This window comes from Antennarius striatus, chromosome 7, assembly GCF_040054535.1.
Source record: "Antennarius striatus isolate MH-2024 chromosome 7, ASM4005453v1, whole genome shotgun sequence".
Lineage (NCBI taxonomy): Eukaryota > Metazoa > Chordata > Actinopteri > Lophiiformes > Antennariidae > Antennarius > Antennarius striatus.
In genome coordinates, this window is record NC_090782.1 from 24,046,259 (window position 1) to 24,070,684 (window position 24,426).

Consider the following 24,426-nt stretch of genomic DNA (forward strand, 5'->3'; position numbering starts at 1 on the left):
GCCCCGGGGCCGGGGAAGGTGGGCGCGGCGCCAAACGCCGCGGCGAAGTCCAAAGTCGCCGTGCAAAGGGTAGCAGTCAGAAGAGATCAGCGCGGCGGACGGGCGGCTGGAAGTCGGACGGAAACGCAGCGACGTTTCTGGCACCGAGGCCTCTGACGGATGGAAATCCAGAACGACAGACGTGCCGCAACTTCACTCGACTTCATCCGACCTCTGCTGTCGAGGTCACGGCCACGGCGAGGCCTCTCCGAAAACGTCACCGCGTGTGTGTGTGTGTGTGTGTGTGTGTGTGTGTGTGTGAGATTTGAAACCCAGAGTAAACAAACACATGTATAACAAATAACAATGCAGGCATAAAGTTCAGCGCCCACCTGCAGCCTGGTGAAGGTGGCCACGCCTCCTCAGCCGCTCTCCGTTGCGTGTAAACGCTATCCAGGCCTAACAGTGGTTGTAGTTCCTCCTCTGACCATTAGGGGGCAGCACCACCAAACCATATCTGCACAAATGGGTGAGACTTTCGGAAGTCACGTGACACCATAAGCAGACAATGATAGCAGTTAGCAGCTAACAACAACCACTATGCTAACGCTCCTTTACCTGCTTTTACTTACACCCGTGTGACCTTTGACCTTTGAGAACTTCATTTGTGTCCAGTATGACTGAACTGCAGCTAATGCTACCAAAAAAAACAAAAACACATTTACTCAGACATGCTATTTGGACGCAACACGTCGCGACAAACATGCTAATATACAAATAATACATACCAATACGCTCGTAATACACACTAATATGTGCATAATACATGCTAATGTACATGCTATACGACGCCATACAAGTGAAACGTGTGACGTTTCTTGAAGTCAGCTGCTCAGACCATCAGGACCTGAGGTCCCCATGTGAACACCCCCCCGACCTCTCCACCCCCCCCCAACAGGAGAACCTCCCGTCAGACCACCTCCTTCCTGCTTCCTGACAGCAGATGTTTAATCGCTCAGGGAGGAACCCACTCATTCCACACTGCAGGGGGGAACACCGTGGAACCGCACCACCTCAAACCTACCCGCGTGTGTGTGTGTGTGTGTGTGTGTGTGTGTGTGTGTGTGTGTGTGTGTGTGTGTGTGTTATGGTGAATCATCACATCAGAGGAATGGAAGCCATAAAATTAGAAGTCCTGGAACGCTCTCACAACATTTCCTGTCTGCTTTTGGGCCAGAGCCCGCCCCACTGCTCCCCCATCACCCGACTCGCCCCCTCTCCCTCAGTGCTGGGGAGTGACGGTGAGGAAGAGGGGGTTGGTGGCTGACAGCATTCCTCTTCCTCTGAGTGCAGAGGGTGAAGAAGACGAGCAGAGGAGCAGCAGCGACTGGAGGTAGGAGCTGATCGATACACACGGTCGACACACACACACCTTCAAACACCTTCACACACCTTCACACACCTTCACACACCTTCACACACACCTTCACACACCTTCACGCACCTTCACACACCTTCACACACCTTCACACACCTTCACACACCTTCACACACACCTTCACACACCTTCACACACACCTTCACACACCGTCAGAACAGCTGACGTGAGAGGACAGCAGCGCTCCCTCACTTCCTGTCCAGACGGCCTGTTTTTAACCCTAACCCTAACCCAGCAGCTCAACTGTTTGATGAAAGCCTACAACTAACCTACAGATGAACTAAACTACAGATGAACTAACCTACAGATGAACTAACCTACAGACAGATGAACTAGCCTACAGATGAACTAACCTACAGATGAACTAACCTACAGATGAACTAGCCTACAGATGAACTAACCTACAGATGAACTAACCTACAGATGAACTAACCTACAGACAGATGAACTAGCCTACAGATGAACTAACCTACAGATGAACTAACCTACAGATGAACTAACCTACAGATGAACTAACCTACAGATGAACTAGCCTACAGATGAACTAACCTACAGATGAACTAACCTACAGACAGATGAACTAACCTACAGATGAACTAGCCTACAGATGAACTAACCTACAGATGAACTAACCTACAGATGAACTAACCTACAGATGAACTAACCTACAGACAGATGAACTAGCCTACAGATGAACTAGCCTACAGATGAACTAACCTACAGACAGATGAACTAACCTACAGATGAACTAACCTACAGATGAACTAACCTACAGACAGATGAACTAGCCTACAGATGAACTAACCTACAGATGAACTAACCTACAGATGAACTAACCTACAGATGAACTAGCCTACAGATGAACTAGCCTACAGATGAACTAACCTACAGATGAACTAACCTACAGATGAACTAACCTACAGATGAACTAACCTACAGATGAACTAGCCTACAGATGAACTAGCCTACAGATGAACTAACCTACAGATGAACTAACCTACAGATGAACTAACCTACAGATGAACTAGCCTACAGACAGATGAACTAGCCTACAGATGAACTAGCCTACAGATGAACTAACCTGATTGGACCGACTCCAGAGACCTGGGTTTGTTTACAAAACTGTCAGGGGGCGTGGCAGTGGGCGGAGCAGTGGGCAGGGCTGCCTGTTGATAAAGTTTGTGAAGTCTGGACAGATGGGGGGGTGACACGCCGGCCCCAGTTGTTTCCCTGCTTTGATCCTGAAAAGACCCCCCACCCCCCATGACAATTCCAGCACCTCATTAGGGTCACACAAATTAACCCCTTGTTTCCTGCCGTGGGCTTCGGGCTGAAGTCTGATGGAGGGTGACAGCATCGTCCGGCCAGGCGTGTGGAGCAGTGGGGGGGGGGCAGCCAGTTGCATGCTGGGAGGGTTTTTTTTGTGGGGGCTGTTGGGATTTAGACCCACACTACAATTCCAGACTGGTTCAGGCTCTCATTGTGGTTCAGATTCAGGGTCAAAGGTCGTTTCTTCTTCGGTTCAAATGTGAAGCTTCCAGATTAACCCTTGTTTGACCAGTAGAACATGTGGAACATGTAGAATATGTGGAACACATAGAACACGTCTGAATGTGTGATCGTTGCTCCGGAATTGATTTGTCCGTATTAATCAGTTCCAGAGGATGTGGGTGGAGCCAGACAGAAGGGAAAGCGCGTGAAACAGTGAGGCCTTCATCCTCCTTCATCATCAGCGGTTCTCCTCAGAAGGTTCTTCCTGACCGACAGGACGCCCTCTGGTCCAAAATGGCGTCCGTTGTGGTGCTGTTGCTGCTGGCGGCGACGCCCATCTGCAGCGGGGGTCTGGCGGCGGTGAGGTCGGCCGTGGAGGTCGTCAGGGGGCAGGCGGCGTTCATCACGACCAATGAGCTGCAGATCAGCGTGGAGCCCAACGCCGACTGCAAGGTGGAGGTGGTGGCCAATGAACCCGTCACGCAGAGGGTGGGGCGGGTCGTGCCACAGGTAGGACACGCCCACTGGAGCTACTGGGGCTGGTGCGGGTGGGCCGAGAGGGACGGTTACTGGTGTTACTGGTTACTAGTCTTACCGGTTACATTATTGTTACTGGTGTCACTTGTCTTACTGGTGTTACTAGTCTTATGGGTCTTACTGGTCTCTCTGGTCTTTCTGGTGTCTCTGCAGGTGTTTGACTGCAGCTTCCTGGAGGACGAGGTCAGATATGTTCACAACGGCAGTCCTCAACTGGATAGAGACACAGTGATGCTCCGAATCTACAGGTCAGTTAGCAGCTGCATTAGCATCAGTGCTACAACTACACTAGTAGTATTAGAAGTAGCAGTATTTCTAGTTTTACTTTATGATACATGATTGGCAGACAAACAGCCACACTCTTTGAGCCATGCCCTTTGTAAGATGGACCAAACTACAACCCCTGACAGAAACATGACTTCTTGACTGTAATTCTTCCTGTATGTTTTGACCTCTTCCCGTCTGTGAGCAGGTTCACGTCCTCCAACTCTCTGGTGGAGACAGTGGTTCTGCCGGTGAGGGTGATGGACTCAGACGCTGGTCTGGTGGAGCTGGGCAGTACCCCGTTGGTTGTTCCTCAGTTCTATGGGTTGTCCAACGCAATCGACGGCTCTGTCCTGAAGATCCAGACTGCAGATCACCTGGTCTGCACCGTCAGACTGCTGACCAGCGACACCAGCGTCCCAGCTCTGGGTCAGCTGGTGAGGGAGGAAGACTCCACTCAGAGGAAGGGTAGGTCACCCCCAGGCAGACGGCGGTACCAATTAGCTTACTGTTGGTGATGTGCATATGTGATGCTTAGTGTGGCTGTCTGTCTGTCTCCCTTTCAGGCAGAGAGACGGTGGCACTCTGTCCTGGGAACAAGCCCTGTCTCCATGACAACAGCCAGGTTCATTTCCTCAAAACCAGCTGCCAGGACTTCCTGAGTTCTGGTCTGAAGTACCAGCACCTGAGCCCACCTTCACCAGAGATAGACTACATCCCCATCAGGGTGGAGCTGAGGGAGGAGACCACCAGGGTCCTGCTGGAGGTACGCCCACAAGGAGCCTCCATAGACCACCGAGTGTTTGGATACCTGCTGTCAAATTGGTGTTAACGGACTTGAGCCCGGTACCGCTGGTACCTGAGCCTGACACCACTAGCACTGGTACCACTAGCACCTGAGCGTGGTACCACTAGCACCTTAGCCTTGTATCACTAGCTCCTGAGCTTGGTACTGCAAGCAGAAGCAGTTGGTAGTCAGTTAATTTGCTAATTTTGTGCTGCCCTCTATGTTGGGGTCCTGGTTGGGGGAGGACAGACTCTGGACTCTTTGACACCAGTGTAATGACGCTATGTGCTAATATGTGTGTGAAGCTAGAAGTCACAGACAATCAGATCTTCATCTCCAGACCCAGAACCTTAGCTTCTTTGGTCTCGTTGCTTCCAGGCGGAGTCGGTATGGCTTCCGGTTCTGATCCACGGTGCGATGCAGAACCAGCCACCCCAAGCCGCCTTCATGGCCTCCTTCATCCTGGAGGTGGATCAGTTCATCCTAACACCTCTGACCACCGCTGCCCTCGATGCCAGCGACCACGAGACGCCACAGGAGAGGCTGGTCTTCAATGTGACCATCCCTCCCACTGGCGGCTACATCACCCACTTGGATGACCACACAAAGGTCATCACGTCCTTCACCTGGCTGGACCTTCAAGAGATGAAGGTGGCCTACCAACCTCCCAACAGCAGCCAATCACAGCGCAGGAACTATGAGGTACACAAAGTCATGTTGAATGTAAAGATTAAAGGTCTGGACAATGGACAAGATCTGTGATCTGTCATATTCAAGGTGGAGTTCCAGGCTATCGACGGGTCCTTCATGACCAGCTCACCCATCATGGTCCACTTCTCCATCAGGGTAACTGAAACAAACGCACCCAGAGTCTCCTGGAACATGGGTACGTGATGACATCACAGGTGAACATCTACTGTCAAATCCTGAAATGCGATCTGTAAACGATTATTTCTTTCTAAAGGTCTGGACTTGTTGGAGGGTCAGTCCCGACCAATCACCTGGGAGGAGCTGCAAATAGTTGACAGTGACAACATCGATGGCGTCTACCTGGTGGCGGTGGATGGACCTCTTCATGGACGCCTTAGCGTCAGAGGTGATGGAGACTACGCTTGCAAACTTTGAAATAATTTCAGAGATGAGGAGAACCGTCTCACCTGAAAGACAAGTCCCCTCTAGCAGCTTCAGCTAATGTTAGCATGTCTACTGCTAGCTTTGAGACAAACCCTGAAAATTTAGTGATCCATCCATCCATCCATCCATCCATCCATCCATTCTCTTCCGCTTATCCGGGGTCGGGTCGCGGGGGCAGCAGCTTAAACAGGGAAGCCCAGACTTCCCTCTCCCTAGCCACTTCGTCCAGCTCCTCCAGGAGAATCCCAAGGCGTTCCCAGGCCACAGAGTTGTCATCAGAGAGATGGTCATCATGATAAACAGTAAAGTATCCCAGTTACGAAGCCTGACGCTCTGAGATGCTAACAGACAACTGTGGCTGTGGTGTGTTGCTGTGCTGTAGAACAGGACGGTGTATATTCTGAAGTTTTGGGTAGGGGAAGCACATGCCTGTATTTTGAAGGGACAAAAACAGCACTTCCTCTGTGAATGGCAGAAAAGAAGCTGCTCGTGGAGTGAACCTGGAAAAAATGCACACAAGATAAAATGAAGTCTCCATAAGATGTCCTGATTTCTAAAAAAACCCCAAACAAACTACATAACACAGAATCAGAACCGCTACACAACTACAAATAACAACAAGAGTTGGAGACGAGTGTTGGAGTTGCGAGAACGCAGTGGTGCTACGCCCCTCTGGGTCGTGGCAGAAAGAGGAACTTTAAGAAATCTCCCCACTCTGGGACAAATAAAGGTTTATCTTAGGACAAAAGTCGGAATGTTCGTAAGTTGAGGACTATCTGTAGAATTGCCGCATAAACAATTGATGGGTTTGAGGTTCAGACCAGGAGTAGAGCTGCAGGTGGAGGTCCAGGCTCTCCTGAGGTGTCCCTTTATGTGGGTCTCAGACTGGACCGACCAGACTAGAACGCCTCAGTTCCACACGCTGTTGTAAACCAGACAGGCAGAGAAGCTGGCCGCCGTGATGAAGACGAGCCGTTTCTGCCTCCCTTCCTCCATGTGTCTCCGTCCATCGGGGACGGCGCTGTGGCTGGGGAAGCATATGTCCAGTGGGCCCGCATGTGTTTTCTAATCAGGTGTAAAATGGGGCCACTTTGCCAGGGGCCGCGGCAGCGAGCAGGCCGCCGCCGCCTCCCTTCCAGCCCCGCGCGCTGGGAGTCGGCCTCTTTGTCTCCGATGAAGAGCGGCGGCGAGCAGATTGGACGGACTTATGTCATTTCATGCCGCCGTGAACAGGGAGCAGATGCCCTGTCCCCAAACAGGTTTTAATGCTACCAGCTAGCAAGAAGCTAGGGGGGAGGTGACAGGAACAGCAGGGGCCTGAGGGGGGTAACCTCTCATGACTACTGAGAGGAAGAGGAGGAAGAGGAAGAGGAGGAAGAGAAGGTGGAAGAGGAGAAAGGAGGAGGAGGAGGAGAAGAAGGAGGAAGTGGAAGAGAAAGAGGAAGAGGAGGAGGAAGAAGGTGCTCTTTTTTACCAACTCTTATTTGGACACAAAACAACCCAGCAGCTGACAACACGTCGTGTTTGTGGGCGTGTCAGGCCACACCTTTTACCCCGCCCACACTCACAAATTAGAAAACAAGCAAAAAACAATTCATCCTGATGAATAAATACAATAATAAATGTAAATAATAGATGTTTATAGTATGAAATCAGCCCAAACTAACTGAAAACTAACTGAAAACACAAAACCTGGGTCCGGAACCAGTGCCACCCGCTACAGGACCCCCCCCACACACACACACAAACACATACCTGTCATCAAATATGGACATCTTCATCGTTTATTTCATGGTCATGTGACCCTGCTCCTGACAGCCCCACTGATACGCTCATTCATGGACTCTGCTGGCTCCGCCCTTGCTGGTTGGATGCTAGTTGAAAGTTTTGTCCCACTGGGCAGGTTTCCACCAACCCCCCTCGGCAGCGGGCAGAAGCACCTGGTCCAGCACCACTCTGGACCTCTTCACTCTTAAGTAGGAAGTAAAGTTTGGCTCAGCTCCGCCCCTTCCTGCTGGGGTCCCTGAGGAGCGCCTCTGACCCTCCGCGATGGGTGACGGCGCTGCAGCGTGGGACAGTCCCTGCAACGCCGTCAGCCAAATGGATGGCTGCCTGTCCAACACACACACACACACACACACACACACACACACACACACACACACACACACACACACACACACACACACACACACATGGTCTCATTTCCCCTATATGGGCCCGCTGCCCAGCGCCACCTTTGGGCCCAATTACCAAGTTGTTTCCATCCGTTGGACCGCTAACCGTTTCCCTCGCTAAAGTTGCTAATGAGGTTCGGGCTCGCGACCGTTCCTCTCTCAATCTGTCAGCTGACCTTCTGTCTGTCTGGCACACGCAGGGAGACAGGAAGCTCTCATCCTGGCAACCGGGAGACCACCGGGAAGGACGCCATGTTTTACCCCACCGGTGCTCACAGACAAACCCCAGCCAGAGCCTTGTGGTGCCTTCAGGCGCGAACACAAACTTGTTATTTCCAAGCGACAATGGGAGAAAAATGTGTTGAAGACTGTAATTAAATCAAAGTGCGAAGCGTTGGCTGGAAACCGAGCCCAACAACACATGTCTGCCAGTAGGCTGCCAGTCATGTGACTCTCTGGTGTTAGCTTTAGCATCATATACGGTGTTAGGAGGGCCAGCCAGCAGCAGAGCTGACAGATGGACCGGCCTACATTTCATTAATGTAGGACACGAATTCTTCACATGTGAAGTCTCACGCTCACATCAGTAGTTCAGATCTGAGAAACATCCACGCCATGTGGGCGGGGCTAGAAGGAGACTAGAAGCCCAGCAGATCAGCATCGTTAAAGTCCATCAAGTCCTCTGGGATGGGGCTAGGGCTAAGGCTAGGGTTAGAGTTAGAAGTTAGGTTTAGGGCTACGGTTAGGATTAAGATTAGGTTGAAGGCTAGGGGCAGGGTTAGGATTTAGAGTTAGGGCTAAGGTTAGGTTTAAGGCAAGGGTTAAGATTAAGGTTTAGAGTTAGAGGTATGGGTGTGGATAGAGTTATGGTTAGGTTTATGGGCAAGGGTCAGGATTAGGGTTTAGAGTTAGGGTGAGTGATTAGGGCTAGGGTTTAGTTTAGGGCTAGGGTTAGGTTTAGGGCTTATGGTTAGTGCTGGGGTTTGGGGTTAAGGTTGGAGTTACAGTAAGGGTTAGGGCATGAGGTTAGGGCAAGGGTTAGGTTCAGGGGTTAGGGTTACGGTTAGAGTTAGGGTTAGGTTTGGGGATTGAGGTTCAAGTTACAATGAGGGGTTAGGGTTATGGTTAGGGCAAGGGTTAGCGGTTAGGGGTCAAGTCAGAGTTAGGGTTAGGTACTAGGGGTAGTGTAAAGATTTAGGGTTAGGGCCAGGCTTTGTGGATTGGGTTAGGGTTAGAGTTAGGGTTAACACTAACTTCATTCAAAACGCAACTTTTGTAGTTGTGTTGTGAATGAAGTTTTTGTTTTTAAAGCTACCTCCTGTTTCTGCCTTTCACATTTCCACATTGATGTTGTATCCAGTTACTCAGGGCTTCAGCAGTAATCTATTACTTCCACATGAAGCCTGCTGTTGGTTTGATTGGACTAGAAATGGTGTGTTTTGGATTTTCTCCAGGTGGGAAGGCATTTATGTTTCGTGTACGGGACCTGAGGGAGGGCGTGGTTGTCTACCATCACTCTGACAGCGACACCACCCGTGACCACATTGTGTTCCGCATCAGTGACGGGCGCCACAGCATCCGTCACAAGTTCCCCATCAATATCCTGCCAAAAGACGACTCTCCGCCGTTCCTCATCAACAACGTGGCGGTGGAGGTCCAAGAGGGTGGCGCCGTGAGACTGGAGGAGTTCATGCTGTTGGCCTCCGACCTGGACTCCAGCGATGACTACATCCTCTACCAGGTGGTCTCCAGTCCCCGAGTGGGGCAGCTGGTCCAGAGGACCTCCACCCATGAGACAGGTGAGATGGGACAAGTGAAATAAGGTTGACTTGGACCCAAAAGAGGCCACAGGACCCCTCCCCTTGTCACTTTCTGATTAGTTCAGTTCCTCAGTGTCTCCAGCTGGATGAATGGCTACAATCCGGTCTGAACCGACCAATCAGATTTGTTGACGGTCCATCTTCTCCTTGTTTCTCGACATCTGGGTTCTCGTGCGGTCGTAGAAACGAGCTGCTGGCTTGATGGCTTTCTGATCTGTGGGTGTAGGAGTTCTGGTGGACCGCTTCCTGCAGAAGGACCTGATCCAGGGTCAGATCTACTACCAGCACTCAGGAGAGGAGCTGTTTGAAGACTCATTTGAGGTCAGGCTGTCCGACATCCACCAGCCACCCAACCTCTCCCAGACATACGTGAGTAAAGATGTCCTCCTAGACATGGCCATAGACCGGTCAGAGTCCTGTTGAAGTAACTCGTCTCCCCCCGTGGACCTAGACGGTGGTGGTTCACGTGTTCCCGGTGAAGGACCAGCTGCCGGTGGAGGTTCTCGGCAGCATCCGGTCTCTGACGGTGAAGGAGACGGATGTGGTTTACATCACCCAGGCTCACCTCCACTTCACCGACAGGGAGCACCCAGATGTGGACCTGAATTACGTCATCACACAGCCCTGCTTCAGCCCACTGCATCCTGGGTAAGGATGGAACTGACCCTAGGCAGGATTAGCCTAGCTTAGCACAGAGCTCTGACAAGAAGAAATGCTGAAATGAGTTTTTATTGTTTTCAGACTGATGGACGCCGGACGGTTGTTCTTCACCGAAAGCACCTCCAGCATGAAGAGGGACCACATGGTTCCAGTCCTGAAGTCCTTCACTCAGGTTTGAGGAACTGAAGGCCTTCAGGGCTCATCCTCCTGTCTGATGGGGTCTGAGGGTCTGACTAACATCACCCATTTTTCAGGTTCTCTCACAGTTTGACTAAACGGTTTGAAAGGTGACTCACATGCCCAAATTAGATGATAATGAACAAATCAATACTTTCCTACTTGGACCCTCAAATGATCCCTCAACCCACCATGAAAACCTTCTTAAGCCCATCCTTGACCTTAAAAATAATTGAGTAAATCCTTTTTCCCTCCTGCCAGCACGCGGTCAACCACATGAAGGTGGCCTTCATGCCTCCGGTAGAGGACATAGGTCCAGATCCCCTGTTGGTCCAGTTCGTCTTCTCCATCAGCGACCAACATGGTGGCACCGTCTCAGGCCTCCTTTTCAACATCACTGTCACCCCAGTGGATGACCAGGCACCAGAGGTCAGAGGTCAAACAGACATTCATTACAGTCCTGATCGGAGTCAACGTTGTCTTTTCAGATTTAAAAGTTTTGATGTGAACATTCAGATCTATGATCCTCTGCTGTTTCAGGCGTTCACCAACCTGCTGCGGGTTGAGGAGGGAGGCGGGGCCTTTGTGACGGAGGAGCACCTCCTGGTTCAAGACCGTGACAGCCGAGAGGAGGTGTTGAGGGTGGAGATCCAGAGGAGGGCTCGCCATGGCCGACTGGAGCTGCAGGGCCGAGTCCTGGACCAGGAAGAACAATTCAGCCTCCAGGACCTGAGAGGACTGCGAGTCAGGTTCAAATTGACTTTGGTTCAAGTAAACTCGGTTTCTGATCAGCTCAGGTTCCTGCTGACTCCGGTTTAAGTAGACTCAAGTTCAAACCAAGTCAGGTTCAGGTTGACTCTGGTTCAAATTGACTTTAATTAAGGTAGACTCGGGTTCAAACTGACTCAGATTCAAACCAACTTAAGTTCAAGCTGACTCAGGTTGAAGTTGACTCGCTTCAAAACCAACCCGGGTTCAAACCGGCTCAGGGTCAAACGGAGTCAAGTTCAAGTTGACTCAGGTTAAAACTGACTCAGGTTCAAACAGACTCAGGTTCAAGTTGACATGGGTTCAAGCTGACTTTGGTTCAAGTAGACTTGAGTTCAAAATGCCTCAGGTTCAAATCAACTTGGATTCGAGTTGACTTGGGCTCAAGCTGAACCAGGTTCAAAGTGACTCTGGTTTAAGTTGACTCAGGTTCAGGCTTACTCTAGTTCAAGTAGGCTCAGAGTGAAACCAACTCAAGTTCAAGTCAACTTAGGTTCAAACCGACTCAGGTTCAAATTGAACCAGGTTCAAACTAACTCAGCTGAACTGTTAAAGTGCTGACAGACTTTGCACTGCAGGTACATCCACGACGACTCAGAGACCAATGAGGACGACATCCGTCTGAAGGTGACGGACGGTCTGAACTCAGTGGGGGTCGTGTTGCTGATACAGGTGAGAATCATCATCTTCATCACCTTCTTCATCTGCATCATCATCATCATCTGAGACAGCAGGTCTACCAATGTCCAGGTTCTGCCAATAAACGATGAGCCTCCTCAGCTGGGCGGGGGTCTTCGGGCGGAGCTAAGCTGTCAGGAGGAGGGGCGGGTCCAGGTGACGGTGGACTTCCTGTCAGCCACGGACCGAGACAGCGACGACTCCAGGCTCACCTACATGCTGGCCCGGAGTCCAGTTCTAGGGGAGCTGCAGAGAGCAGGACAGATGGTGGACAAGTTCTCCCAGCAGGACCTGCTGCAGGGACAAGTCTACTATGTCCACACAGGTCGCAAGACCTCATGGGAAGGGACGAGGTCACGTGACCGGTCGAGCAAACAAATCAATCCCATTTCTGCCTTCTGTTGTTTGTAGGAGGAGAGGTCGGACCTGAGGCGGCGTTTGACACCATTACCCTCATCATCTCTGACGGCGAGGCCGGAGGCAACAGTGACTGTTGTCATGGTGATGCCCCGCCCCCTCCTGTACCGCTGCACGGCACACTTCCTGTGTACGACCTCAACATCACCATTGTTCCCGTGAACAATCGAGCGCCTGTCGTCACTCTGGGTGAGACGTCTTCTTCCTAAAGAGACTAGTTTAAAACACCTGAAGAAGAGACTAGTTTAAAACACCTGAAGAAGAGACTAGTTTAAACACCTGAAGAAGAGACTAGTTTAAAACACCTGAAGAAGAGACTAGTTTAAAACACCTGAAGAAGAGACTAGTTTAAAACACCTGAAGAAGAGACTAGTTTAAACACCTGAAGAAGAGACTAGTTTAAAACACCTGAAGAAGAGACTAGTTTAAACACCTGAAGAAGAGACTAGTTTAAACACCTGAAGAAGAGACTAGTTTAGTTATTTAGGGTTTTCCTGCTGGTCTGTTGGACTGAAGTCATTGTGAACTTCATTCTTGTTGTTACACAATGCACTGTGGGTAGTTTTGTTTGTGTGTGTGTTGCCCAGGCTAACCAGGCTAATGTCTCTGAGGTGAACTCTGCTTACCTGTCCAGGTGAATCCATGCTGGTTGTTGATGAAGGCTCCTCCTCCTGCCTGTGTGGGCGGGTCTTAGGAGCCTCAGACCCTGACAGCCCCCCCAATCAGCTGACCTTCCACCTGGACACGCCCCCTCAATACGGCTTCCTGGAGAACACCCTGCCCACTCCCGGCTCTGAGAAGAGCAACGCAGGAGTCCGTGTCGGTGTGTGTGTGTGTGTGTGTGTGTGTGTGTGTGTGCGTTTTAATGTGTGTGTGTGTGTGTATGTGTGTGTGTATATGTGTGTAACCTGGGCTTTCTTTTGTTTGTTCCCAGAATCCTTCACTCTCCCCCACCTGATGTCTGGTTTCGTCAACTACGTCCAATCAGAGAGTAAAGGGGTGGAGCCAACTGTCGACCAGCTGTTAATCAGTGTCAGTGATGGGGTCCATCGGTCCGCCCCTGTCCCCATCTACATCATCATCAATCCAACCAATGACGAGCAGCCGTCGCTACTGCTCGCCAACTTCACCGTGAGTCCATCAGAGCGTCTCTTTCTCCTCTACCAGCGGGTTGTTGGCGTCACTCTGACCGCCTCCTCTTCCTCCTCCTCCAGGTGAGGGAGGGCGGGGTCAGGGAGCTGACTCCCTCCATGCTGAACGGCTTCGACCTGGATGTTCCCGAGGACGTTCTGACCTTCACCGTGGTGATGCCGCCAGCTCACGGCAGCCTCATCAGCGGCGTCTACGGAACCGACGTGAGCCGCTACAGGGAGGTGGGCGGGGCCCTCCATGGGGGGAGGAGCCTCCTCGTCACCTCCTTCACCCTGCAGGAGCTCCACCAGGGTGAGACGTCTGGAGATCCGTTGATGAAGAAGACCAGAATGTCACTATTGACAACCTCACCACGACCTCTGTTTGTTGCCTTGGCGACCCCCAGTGATCCTGTTCTAGCTCCGCCCCCTCCACCTAGGGTTTTGCAGACAGTTTATTTGTCTGCAGACATTTTTGTTTGTAAACATCCTGTTTCCATGACAATCTTCATGTTTACTGTAAATAACAGCTCAAGAAATGACGGACATCTTCATCCCCTCTTGCTCCTCTGCGCCCCCCCCCCAACCCGCCGCGCCCCCCCCAGGTCTGAAGATCATGTACATGCATGATGACACGGAAACCCTGAAGGACGCCGTGGCGCTGCAGCTGACAGATGGCGTCCACACAGTCCAGGGGACGGCTCAGGTCACCGTGACGGCGGTCAACGACGAGGCCCCACGACTGCTCAAGTACACACACACACGCACACACACACACACACACACACACACACACACACACACACGCACACACGCACACACACACACACACACACACACACACACACACACACACACACACAGAAGGAGGTGTTAGTCTCTTCTTCAGGTGTTTTAAACTTTTGCGTTCTTCCTTAGATGCGAATTAGGACGATGACATGAGACAGGAGGGCGGGGCTTGGGGGGGTGGGGGGGCTGGGATGCTGCTGGGGGGGTAAAGTGTAACATGTGGCGCATCACTTTGCTTGACTGAGTGTTGACGGAGGGAATATGCCTTACCCCCCACCCCCCTAACGTTTTCGTTTGACTGGCTCTCCCATGCCGTCCCCTGATCCCCCCCCCCCTCCACTCCTCACCCATGTGTCCCCACGACCCACCGAGGGAGGGTGAGGGTGGGTTGGCACGGGCCGGGCCGGTGCTGTAAAGCCCGCCCAGGCAGAAGTAACACACACCTGGCAGACGGCGTCCTGCAAGACGGACGCGGCGTGGATTTTAGTTACGAGTGAAGAAGCAGCCAGACGGTTTGTGATGTTCCAACCCCCCCAAAACCCCCCAACCCCCGCCCCTCTAGACAAACCTTCAACTTCCTGCTGTGTTCAAGCGTCTGCAGGAGAAGAACTTCGAGGTAGACGTCGGTTCAGAGGAGGAGTTCTGGTCCAGGAACAAACTGCTGACTCGTGTGTTGGGCGGAGCCTCCGGTTCATTGTTTCTTCTTCGTTGGTGTTTCAGGAACGCTGGGCTGGAGGTGGATTCTGGGGGGCGCCGGATGATCTCCAGCATGGTCCTGGAAGCCGAGGACCTGGACTCCCCCCCAGACCAGGTGTACTACTTCCTGGATGCTGAGCCGCGCTTCGGCCGCCTGCTGATGAAGGTGAGGACGGGCGAGGAAGGTCACAACCTCTGACCTCCCGCTGGGATCGGTCTCACCGGTCGTCTTCTGTTCTGACACGGTCTGCAGACGGACTCGGGATGGACGGGGTTAACGGCCGGTCAGAACTTCACTCAGGATGACGTGGAGATGAACCGGCTCTGGTACGCCCACTCCCCCGCCGGCGTGGGCGCCGGCAAGTTCAAAGGTCACGACAGCTTCCGTTTCACCCTGAGCGACCTCGACAACGAGACCCCGCCTCAGAGCTTCTTCATTTCCATCCACAGTCTTCACAAAGGTCAGAGGTCAATCAGGTCCCCACGTCCTCGTCAATGAGCCGATGACATCATCATGTAATCAGCCGATGACGTCATCGTGTCATCGGCCGATGATGTCATCATGACACGCTGACGTCATTGGTCCATGAAACTGGAATTTGTCACTGTCTGCATAATAGCTTAGCATTAGCTTAGCCTCAGCATGTCTCTGCACCTCCTTAGCATCATGCTAAAGGAGGTGCACTGGTCACAGGAAGTACCTCAGTGCTCGATCCCCGTCGTTATAACGACAGCAGGCAGGCGGTGGCGCTGTTTCTTATTTGCAGAACCGATTTTGCTGAAATGAGTTGATCGCTAACATAAGCTAGCACCCTGGCCTTTTATAAACACGATGTTGCTAACATTTGCTATATATCAGTTAACCCTTCATCTCCAGGTTCATCCTCATCTTCATCACCTCAGAAAAACCCCAAACCATCAGAAAACAAACAGAAGTTCAGAAGGTCCTTGGCACTCCTCCTCCTTGCTCCTCTTCCTCCTCACTGCTCCTCCTCCTTGCTGCTCCTCCGGGGGCCGGTCGAGGTCATGTATTATTGAGCGCCCACCCCCCCCCCTCTGCCGTTGCCAGTCGGGTGAACACGCTCCTCGGCCCTCCTGGCGCTGAGCCCTCTGATCCAGGAGGAGGAGGTGAGGCGCGAGCCTCCTCAGATGAATAATTAAAGCGGGGAGGCGGGGCAGCTGTGGAGCGGCTCCGTCGGGGCCCCAAAGACCCTTTGGTGTCAGTTGTCAGAACTTAAACGCTTGTTTAAGCTCGACATGCTTTTAGGTTCAGGTGCTAACCATTACTGGGGGTCACGGGTGTTGCTAACGGGACGCTAACCACCTGGGGAGTGTGGGAACCAGTGTATTCCTACGCCAAACACTGCACCAGGTCACGCACTAAATAGTTTTACGTTATGTTAATTGGGTATATTACATTTTTCGCATTTACTATATTTATTAAGTTCATTAGATTCACTAAATTTTCAATTTTTTTTACAATTATTACGTTTATTAGATTTATTAGGATTCTTACATTTTTTATGTTTATTACAATTACGTGTTTTTTGTTTATTAATCATTTATTATGTTCATTATTTTTATCACAATAGTTCAATTATGTTTATTGGGTTTATTATGATTATTAGATTTGTTGTATTTATTACATTTATTAAATTTATCATGTTTATTACCTTTTGTTAGGATTTTTTTAAAAACATTTATTATGCTTATCAGCTTTATTACATTTTTGTGTATTACGACTTTTGTTTTTGTTAATATCACGTATTATGTTAATTATTTTGTGTTTTTTGGTTCAATCATGTTTATTACTTTCATCAGGCTAATCAGCTTTGACCTTGGGTGACCTGAACTCACGACCCATCAAAGATTTGAACATCTCTTCTGAAAAAATGTGCAAATCAGCAGCTAAAACTGCTCCATCTCTCTGTATCCCCCCACACCACCACCCTCACACAAACACTCACACACACACACACTCACACTCACACACACACACTCACACACACACACACACACACACACTGACCCTGCAGGGGACCTGGTGCTGCTGAGCCAGGCGGTGCGTCTGACAGAAGGCCAGCGGGTCGTCCTGAACACAGACGTCCTGCTGGCGTCCGACTCGGCTGGCCGTCCGGAGGACCTGGTCTTCACCGTGTCGGCTCCGCCGCGGAACGGACTTGTCCACGCCATCCATCGGCCCGGAGTCCCTCTGGCCAGCTTCACGCAGCTGGACGTAACGGCACAGCGAGTGTGTTACACTCACGACAACAGCCACCGGGAGGAGGTCGACGCCCTCAGGTCAGAACCACAGCGTCGCCCCGGGTTACACAAACAATCAATGAAAAACAAACTACAATCAATGAAATCAAACAATTAATGAAAACAAACAATCAATGAGAAAAAAAAGACGGTCAGAGCATCCCACGGTTGTCATGGTGACGTCACATCGACCGCCACCAAGTCTCCAGATGAGGACAGAGTCAGGGTCAGATCTTCATTTCCCAGGGTTTGGTGTGTGTGTGTGTGTGTGTGTGTGTGTGTGTGTGTGTGTGTGTGTGTGCGTGCGTGTGTGTGTGTGTGACAGCAGATGATGAATGGCTGCGATCAGGAGAATAACAACACACTGGCACGGCGGCGGCCAGAGAACCGACCACAGATGACCGTCCCTGGGCAAATATGGCCAACGTGGGAGCCAGATGTTACACCAGGACCTGTGTGTGTGTGTGTGTGTGTGTGTGTGTGTGTGTGTGTGTGTGTGTGTGTGGTATTCTCTCAGCGCTCTGCCAAAACAATCTGCCTCTGAGCTGACAAACTGCCCCGGGCCTCTCACACACACACACACACACACACACACACACACACACACACACACACATACAGTGATTTTTTGTTACACTATGTGCTTGATGACTGACCACGATGCCAATATTTTATAATCAACAAAATTGTTATTATTATTATTATTGTTGCTCTTATTTTTAAAAAAATTATTTTTCACTATTATTATTTGTTATTACATTTTAATTATTTATTCATTTTTAAATTTTATATACTGATTTGACCCCTAAAGGGAAATTGAGAAAGCACACTCTAGCGGTTTGCGTGTCGTTTGGTCTTACAGTTTTGTGGTCACGAATGGCGACTCGTCCCGCAGCGGGACACTCCACTTCATCATCGAGCACGTCGACCGCATCCCGCCAACACTCCACAACACGGGCCTCCGTCTGCAGGACGGCGCCATGGAAACCATCACTGCCAACCAGCTGAAGCTCACCGATCCCGATACTGCTGCCTCCAACCTGAGCTACATCATCACACAGCCGCCGCGTTACGGTAACCTGCTGCTGGGAGGAGCCCCGCTGACTCCGCCCCTGACCTTCACCCAGACTGATGTGGACCAGCAGAACCTGGCTTACCATCACAACCCGGGCAGCCCGGCAGAGATCGATGGATTCTACTTCCTGCCGACCGACGGGAGCAACAGAGGATACCTGGAGTTTGGGCAGTTGAGGGAGGAGCCTGCTCTTTTCAACATACAGGTGAGCAGACACTGCCCAGCCTGGGGTGGGGCCACACTTTTTTGACTGAGATGGACAGAGTGGAAGCACTGACTAAACATCTAGCATCACCGCTAATTAGTGTGCTGCTAAGGAAGTTCAGACAGACTCGGTTGATAGGTGGCTTTGTGCTGAGTACACTTGTAAAAATTCTCTGGACTCCCCCCCAGACACGTGGTCTGGGGAGGAGTCCAGAGTGAAAAAAAAAGACATGCTAACAATACCTGCAGTGCTAGCAGGAGACTTCAGCTCCTCGGGAACTTGTTAGTATAATTAGCTTTTATTAGCTCAAGCTGTCAGAAACACGTAGAGGAAGAAGGGTGGCAGGAATGTGTGAGTCAAGTCCCGGCTGCACCAGAGTCGGTGGACTGGGGTCCATTTATCAGTGATGTACTGAAGCACATGCAGGTAGCTGGGCCGCTAGCACTGCTGGACTGAGTCCAGTGTGTGATCCCAATACACAGAACTTTTGAGGCATGCTGGTTCCATCTCCCTTTCTAAACCCACTAGAATCAGAACAAACACAAAGCGGGTATTTTGTCTTCCAACAAAAACGTTAGGATCCAGACCCGCATCTAGACCATCAGCCTCAGATGTGACCACCGTCATGTCCAGGTGTTCAGGTCTTCGGTTGGTACCAATGTTGGGTCTGGATGATCGGGTCTGGGATTGGTACTGATGTCAGGTCCGGATGATCCTCTCTTTCCAGATCCAGTGTAAAATGTTCTGATCCATTCACAGACCCTGAGGTTCTTACATCAACAGACAACCCATTTGTGGTCAGCGTTGTTCAGAGAACTGATCATAGAAACAATGATATAAGTCCAGAACCAAGTATGTCCATTTCAGTGATGTTTGCTTCAACATCACTGTTGATATATTGATTATACTGTATATTGCTTTAGCAGTGATGAGGAGAAACCTCTTCCTCACAGCCTTTGCTGAGTCTTACACATGACAGGGAGGACATCTAGTGGTGTAAGCCAGAACTACGCCTGTGGGATCTGGTGAGGAAGCTGTCCTTGTCTGAGTCAGTAGTTGACGGAACCCCACGAACAGCTGCTGCTCCACTTGTGGAGACTTTGGAGACAGGATCTCTCACAAGGCGTTGCACCACAGATCGGGAACTTTTGACAACCACAAAGTAACAACCTCCTGTGCTCAGGTGGACCGGGTTGATCGGACCCCGCCCAGTCTAACCACGAAGAGGAGTCCAAGCACCGTGGTGGATCTGGGTGGTGGACGCTATGGCATTTTCATCACCTCCACACACCTCCAAGCCTCCGACCGGGACAGTCCTGCAGACAAGCTGGAGTTCTCCATCACAAGACCGCCACACTTCGGCTACCTGGAGAACTCTCTGACGGGTGAGTCACCTGGCAGGTGCACAAAAGCTCCAGAATGCCACAGTTGTGATGGCCTGAAACTGCTTTCCTCCCACCAGCGGCGTACATCAAGGGTCGGTTCACCCAGCAGGATGTGGGCCGGCGCGCCGTGGTGTTTGTCCTCCCGGCTGATGTGGAGGTGACAAGTGACAGCTTCCAGTTCCGTCTCTTTGACCTGGCAGGAAACGCAGCTCAGCCTGAGATGTAGGTTTGTAGATGGAACTATAAAAGGGACCAGAATTGTGGATCCATTAAAGAGAACCTGGTTCAGTCAGACCAGCTCTAATGCGACCAACATTAGTTTCATTCACGTCATACATTCTGTTTCACCAAAACTATGTTGGCCTCTGTCCAGTAATGGTCCAATAATGATACTAATAATTTGGGTAGTTGGGTTGTTGGTTATCAGGTTGTTGGGTTATTGGGTTTTGAGGTTACACGGTTGTTGGGTTATTGGTTTGTTGAGTTATTGAGTTATTAAGATATTTAGTGATCCCAAACTGGGAAATTTACACTACAGTGCGCCCTCGCGCATCAACGATTGCGACTCCATCTAATTGCAGATTTTTAGTAGGCAGTCATGTGATTCCGTGCGCGCATTCTATTGGCTGACGGCATCTGGAAGTGTGCTCTGTTCCGTTAAGTTCAGGCTTTCGTGAGACACAAAAGTGCTTCAAACAATCTATCAGAGTGTGGGAAAAGGTAATACAGATAGAAGGAGATTTAATATGTATTGGGAGGGTTCATAAATGTTTCAATTACTGAAAATAATAAGACAAATGGATCGTGATCTCGGTTGCGGATTCCTCATTCGTGTGTGGTTCCTGGAATGTACTGACCGCAAAGAACAAGGGCACACTGTCTTGGGTATATTATTACGTTATTGGATTGTTGAGCTATTGGGTTGTTGGGTTGTTGAGTTATTGGGTTACTGGATTGTTGGTTATTCTTTTGTCAGACTGGTAGGTTTTTGGGTTATTAGGTTGTTGGTGCTGGAGAGAACCACAGAAGAAGAAGCAAAAAGGTTCTCCTCAGACTCACAGTCCTTCCTAGTTCTGTGGCGCTGATCCCGGGAAAAGGGGGGTTTTCACACTCAGGGAACATGCTGGTACACTAGTGTTTGGTACATGAAGGTCTTAGCAGAGTGTCTCCTGCAGACTGGAGCTGTCCTGGTCTCGGGTCGAGTTGTCAGCAACCTGCTACAGAACCTGTGAGACTTCAGGAATGCTTCAGATCCAGATTCAACGTATCGGGAGGAGTGTTGACCCAGCGTATGTTGCAATCCAGGTACCGCTGTGACCCGGACTCCAGACATTTGCAAATCTCTGCTCGGCGTCTCCTTCATGTCCTTGTTTGTGCAGGTGGAGGAGGGATCGGCCAAACCCGGAAAAGATTTCACCCACAGCACAGCTGCTCTGATCCAGTTTGACCCAGGTGAGTTGTCCAGGTTTCAGAACTATCCCATGAAAGTTGGAAGGTACTGCCCCTTGGCAAGTAGTATTCCGATGATATACTACTTTCTGTTTGTCTGGCTTCTGTTTAGGGGTCGATTTGAAAACCTGGAACATCTACCTGATAGACGATGGTCTGGAGGAGAATCATGAGGCCTTCACTGTTGTCCTGAAAAACCCGAGGAACGCTGTCCTGGGACAGAGGACCTCTGCAAGTGTGGAGATCATCGACCCCAGAGGAGGTAAAGACTTCTGACCTGCAGAGACCTGATGTCTAACTCCTGATTCAGGTCCGGTAGAATGAACCTCTGGGTGTAGGGGGTCAGTCCTTGTTGGGTCACAGCAATAGAGGGGTGCAGAAGGACTTAGCCCTACAGGTAAGCTGAGGTAATGCAGGTTCAGTCCGTGGATGAGAAGTTCTGTCTGGATGATTACAAATGTAGGAGGGGCTTTACAGGGTAACAAATCAGGTGTGGGTACTTCATTTAGCATGAGACTGATCCCAGTAAAGTGACGTCATCATGATGACATCACTTAACGTCTATCTCTGCTGCCCTCCAGGACGGTGCGATCCAGATGACCTGAGGGTTGAGGAAGGTGAGAAAGGACTCCCATCTCCTCCTCCTCACCTCCCTGACCCTCCCACAATGGAGGAGGAGGACCCCATCATCGACATCGAGGCAGAGCTTGTGTGGGAGAACCAGCCTCACCCTCCCAGAGGTGACGTACCAAATCGCCGGCCCTACCAGGACTACAGGGATGGGGACCTGCAGGACCAGGCAGCCCCCAGTTCCAGACAAATACACTTCAGGAAGGTACCGGGAGCAGGTGCAGTGTCCGCTGGGAGCACCGGACTGGGAGTCAGACATGGACAAGGAAAGGTGACTTCCAGAAAGAGACATTAACCCAAAACAAACATTAAAGGGACTAAATCTTTATTTAAACATGTTACTAGCAGTACTTCTTCTACAGATGTTTGACTGTTTGTGTCTCTGCTGGTTCAGGTCCATCAGAGGAGGTCTGAGGAGCAGGTCTGGACGGTGAGACTCACTGCTAACATGCTACATGTTTACAGCTGCGGACACAACAACCACATCAGTTTGGATCACCTGAGGATACACCTGGTCAAACACTGTCACTAACATGTGCACGTCTCACCTGAGGACACACCTGGTCCAGCACTGTGGATATGTATCAAATTATCTCCAACGATACAGAGTTAGAGTTAACGTTAGCAAGTTTGTAGCCAGTGCACCAGCTAAAATTAGCTAATATTAATACATTAGGGAGCCTCATGTCATTTGTTACATGAGTAGCTGTTTGAAAAAGTCCCTCTTCAGTCTTCATGATCTTAGCTTAGCATTTTTACTAGCCTTAGCTTAAACATAGTCACCTCTGTCCGAACTTCTTTTGAAAAATTAGCAGCTAAAACAGTTTTAGCATCTGAAACGAGCTGTACACAAAGTGTTTTGTATCACAGCAGCAACAACACAGCACAGGTGGTGGTCTTGTTGTTTGATTTTGAACTTTAAAATTTTCATTCTAGTTAAAATGAGGAACACAGGTGATTAATGGGACCCCTCCTTCAGTTCCACAGTCTGACTCCTCTCCGGCTCGGGGAGCCTCCTCAGATGGATCATCCAGAACCAGGATTCCTCCCAGAACTGCACCAGCAAAAGGTAGGAACTGACATGACTGTGAAGACACTGATGGATGGTTCACGGTGAAAAAGTGTGTTTTGTTTCCTCAGATCGGGGGGTCCGTCAGTGGCTCCTGTCCTGATGGGTGGACCCACTACCGGAGACACTGTTACCTCATCAGCTCCTCATTGGCCAGCTGGGCCAGCGCTGACAGAACCTGCTCACTGCTGTAAGTAACACCCGGTAGTGAATCTTTGGCAAGCCTCATGATCCTTGAGAACTTTATGATCATGATGATGAGATGATGAAGCCTGTTTGTGGAGGTTGTCATTCATCCAGGTCCAGGTAAATCAAGAAGAACATAAACGAACCCACTGGTCTTGCTGCAGGCTGGAGTCCAATCAATTGTTTCATTTACAATCCTGTGTGCCAGGTTCAACAGCAGCCTGACCACCGCCCCCTCCAGAAGAGACACCGCCTGGCTCTGGAAGTTTGCAGGGAGGAAACCGTTTTGGATTGGTGAGTGAACCTGAATCAGTCAGACCTGAACCAGTTATACCTGAACCAGTTAGACCTCAACTAGTTAGATTTGAACCAGACGGTACCTGAACCAGCAGACCTGAACTAGTTAGATCTGAGCTAGTTGGACCTCAACCTGTTAGACCTGAACTAAATGGGACCTGAACCAGTCAGACCTGAACCAGTTAGATCTCAACCAGTCAGACCTGAACTAGACAGGACCTGAACCAGTCAGCCCTGAACCACTTAGGCCTAAACCAGACTTGAACCAGTTAGACCTAAACCAATCAGACCTGAACCAGACAGGATCTGAACTGGTCAGACCTGAACCTTGTTCTTGGCTCCTGGTTGTCAGAACCTCCCACCCAGTGTCCTAGTCTCTAACTCTTCTTCAGGTGCGGCTGGACATTGGGGCCATTGGACGTCGTTCGACCGTCAGTCAGAGAGGTCGGGACTGCTGGGCGATGCGTCTGAGGTGGACTTGGACTGCGTGCTGGTTGAACACCCCAGAAGGTGGATCTCCACAAACTGCTCCGCCCACACAGAGCACCGGGTCATCTGTTCAGCGCCAGCTCCGGCCCACTGATCATTTCCTCAACCAATCATGATGGCCACTGGCAACAAATCCTATTTTAATGATCTGCTGCTCTGAGTGTAGAATCCAGCTCTGGCAGGTGTGATTGTCACAGAAATCTTTCATCAGGTGTTAAATCAACTATTGATTATTGATGGATTATTGTGTTACGTTTGAGACCACAGGACTTCAAATTGACCTTGTTATTTCATTGTACAATTGTTTTGCAACACATAAAGCTTCTTCCTGTCTTCTTCTAGCGAGTTGTGAGTTACATTTAGTCAGGAGATCAGGTGAGGTGGTCAGGTGACAACATCAAGGAGAAGCCGCATGGAGCCCTAGCCTTCTGTTAAAC

At 50.4% G+C, this 24,426-nt stretch overlaps 1 protein-coding gene across 2 annotated transcripts; it reads left to right on the plus strand.

The window, feature by feature from the left end:
• Window positions 1-1,180: 1,180 nt before the first annotated feature.
• On the plus strand, window positions 1,181-24,330 carry frem1b (Fras1 related extracellular matrix 1b). 2 transcript variants are annotated; one of them, XM_068318701.1, is made up of 36 exons: window positions 1,231-1,372; window positions 3,073-3,418; window positions 3,599-3,693; window positions 3,918-4,177; window positions 4,276-4,475; window positions 4,875-5,198; window positions 5,274-5,382; window positions 5,461-5,592; window positions 9,262-9,606; window positions 9,854-9,996; window positions 10,079-10,275; window positions 10,369-10,459; window positions 10,726-10,893; window positions 11,005-11,213; window positions 11,811-11,904; window positions 11,983-12,235; window positions 12,322-12,516; window positions 12,962-13,150; window positions 13,262-13,458; window positions 13,542-13,770; window positions 14,063-14,207; window positions 14,967-15,108; window positions 15,196-15,403; window positions 16,979-17,243; window positions 18,067-18,484; window positions 19,668-19,869; window positions 19,947-20,091; window positions 21,045-21,174; window positions 21,249-21,321; window positions 21,431-21,580; window positions 21,900-22,219; window positions 22,343-22,378; window positions 22,928-23,017; window positions 23,089-23,207; window positions 23,412-23,497; window positions 23,893-24,330. In XM_068318701.1, the coding sequence occupies exons 2-36, from the start codon at window positions 3,203-3,205 to the stop codon at window positions 24,081-24,083; spliced, it is 6,366 nt and encodes a 2,121-aa protein (XP_068174802.1). In that variant the 5' UTR covers window positions 1,231-1,372; window positions 3,073-3,202; the 3' UTR covers window positions 24,084-24,330. The 2 variants fall into 2 exon arrangements, 1 of the variants encoding a protein (XP_068174802.1); XR_011036685.1 differs by lacking the exons at window positions 23,412-23,497; window positions 23,893-24,330 and having other exon boundaries at window positions 1,181-1,372; window positions 22,885-23,017; window positions 23,089-23,104.
• The last annotated feature ends 96 nt before the right edge of the window (window positions 24,331-24,426 follow it).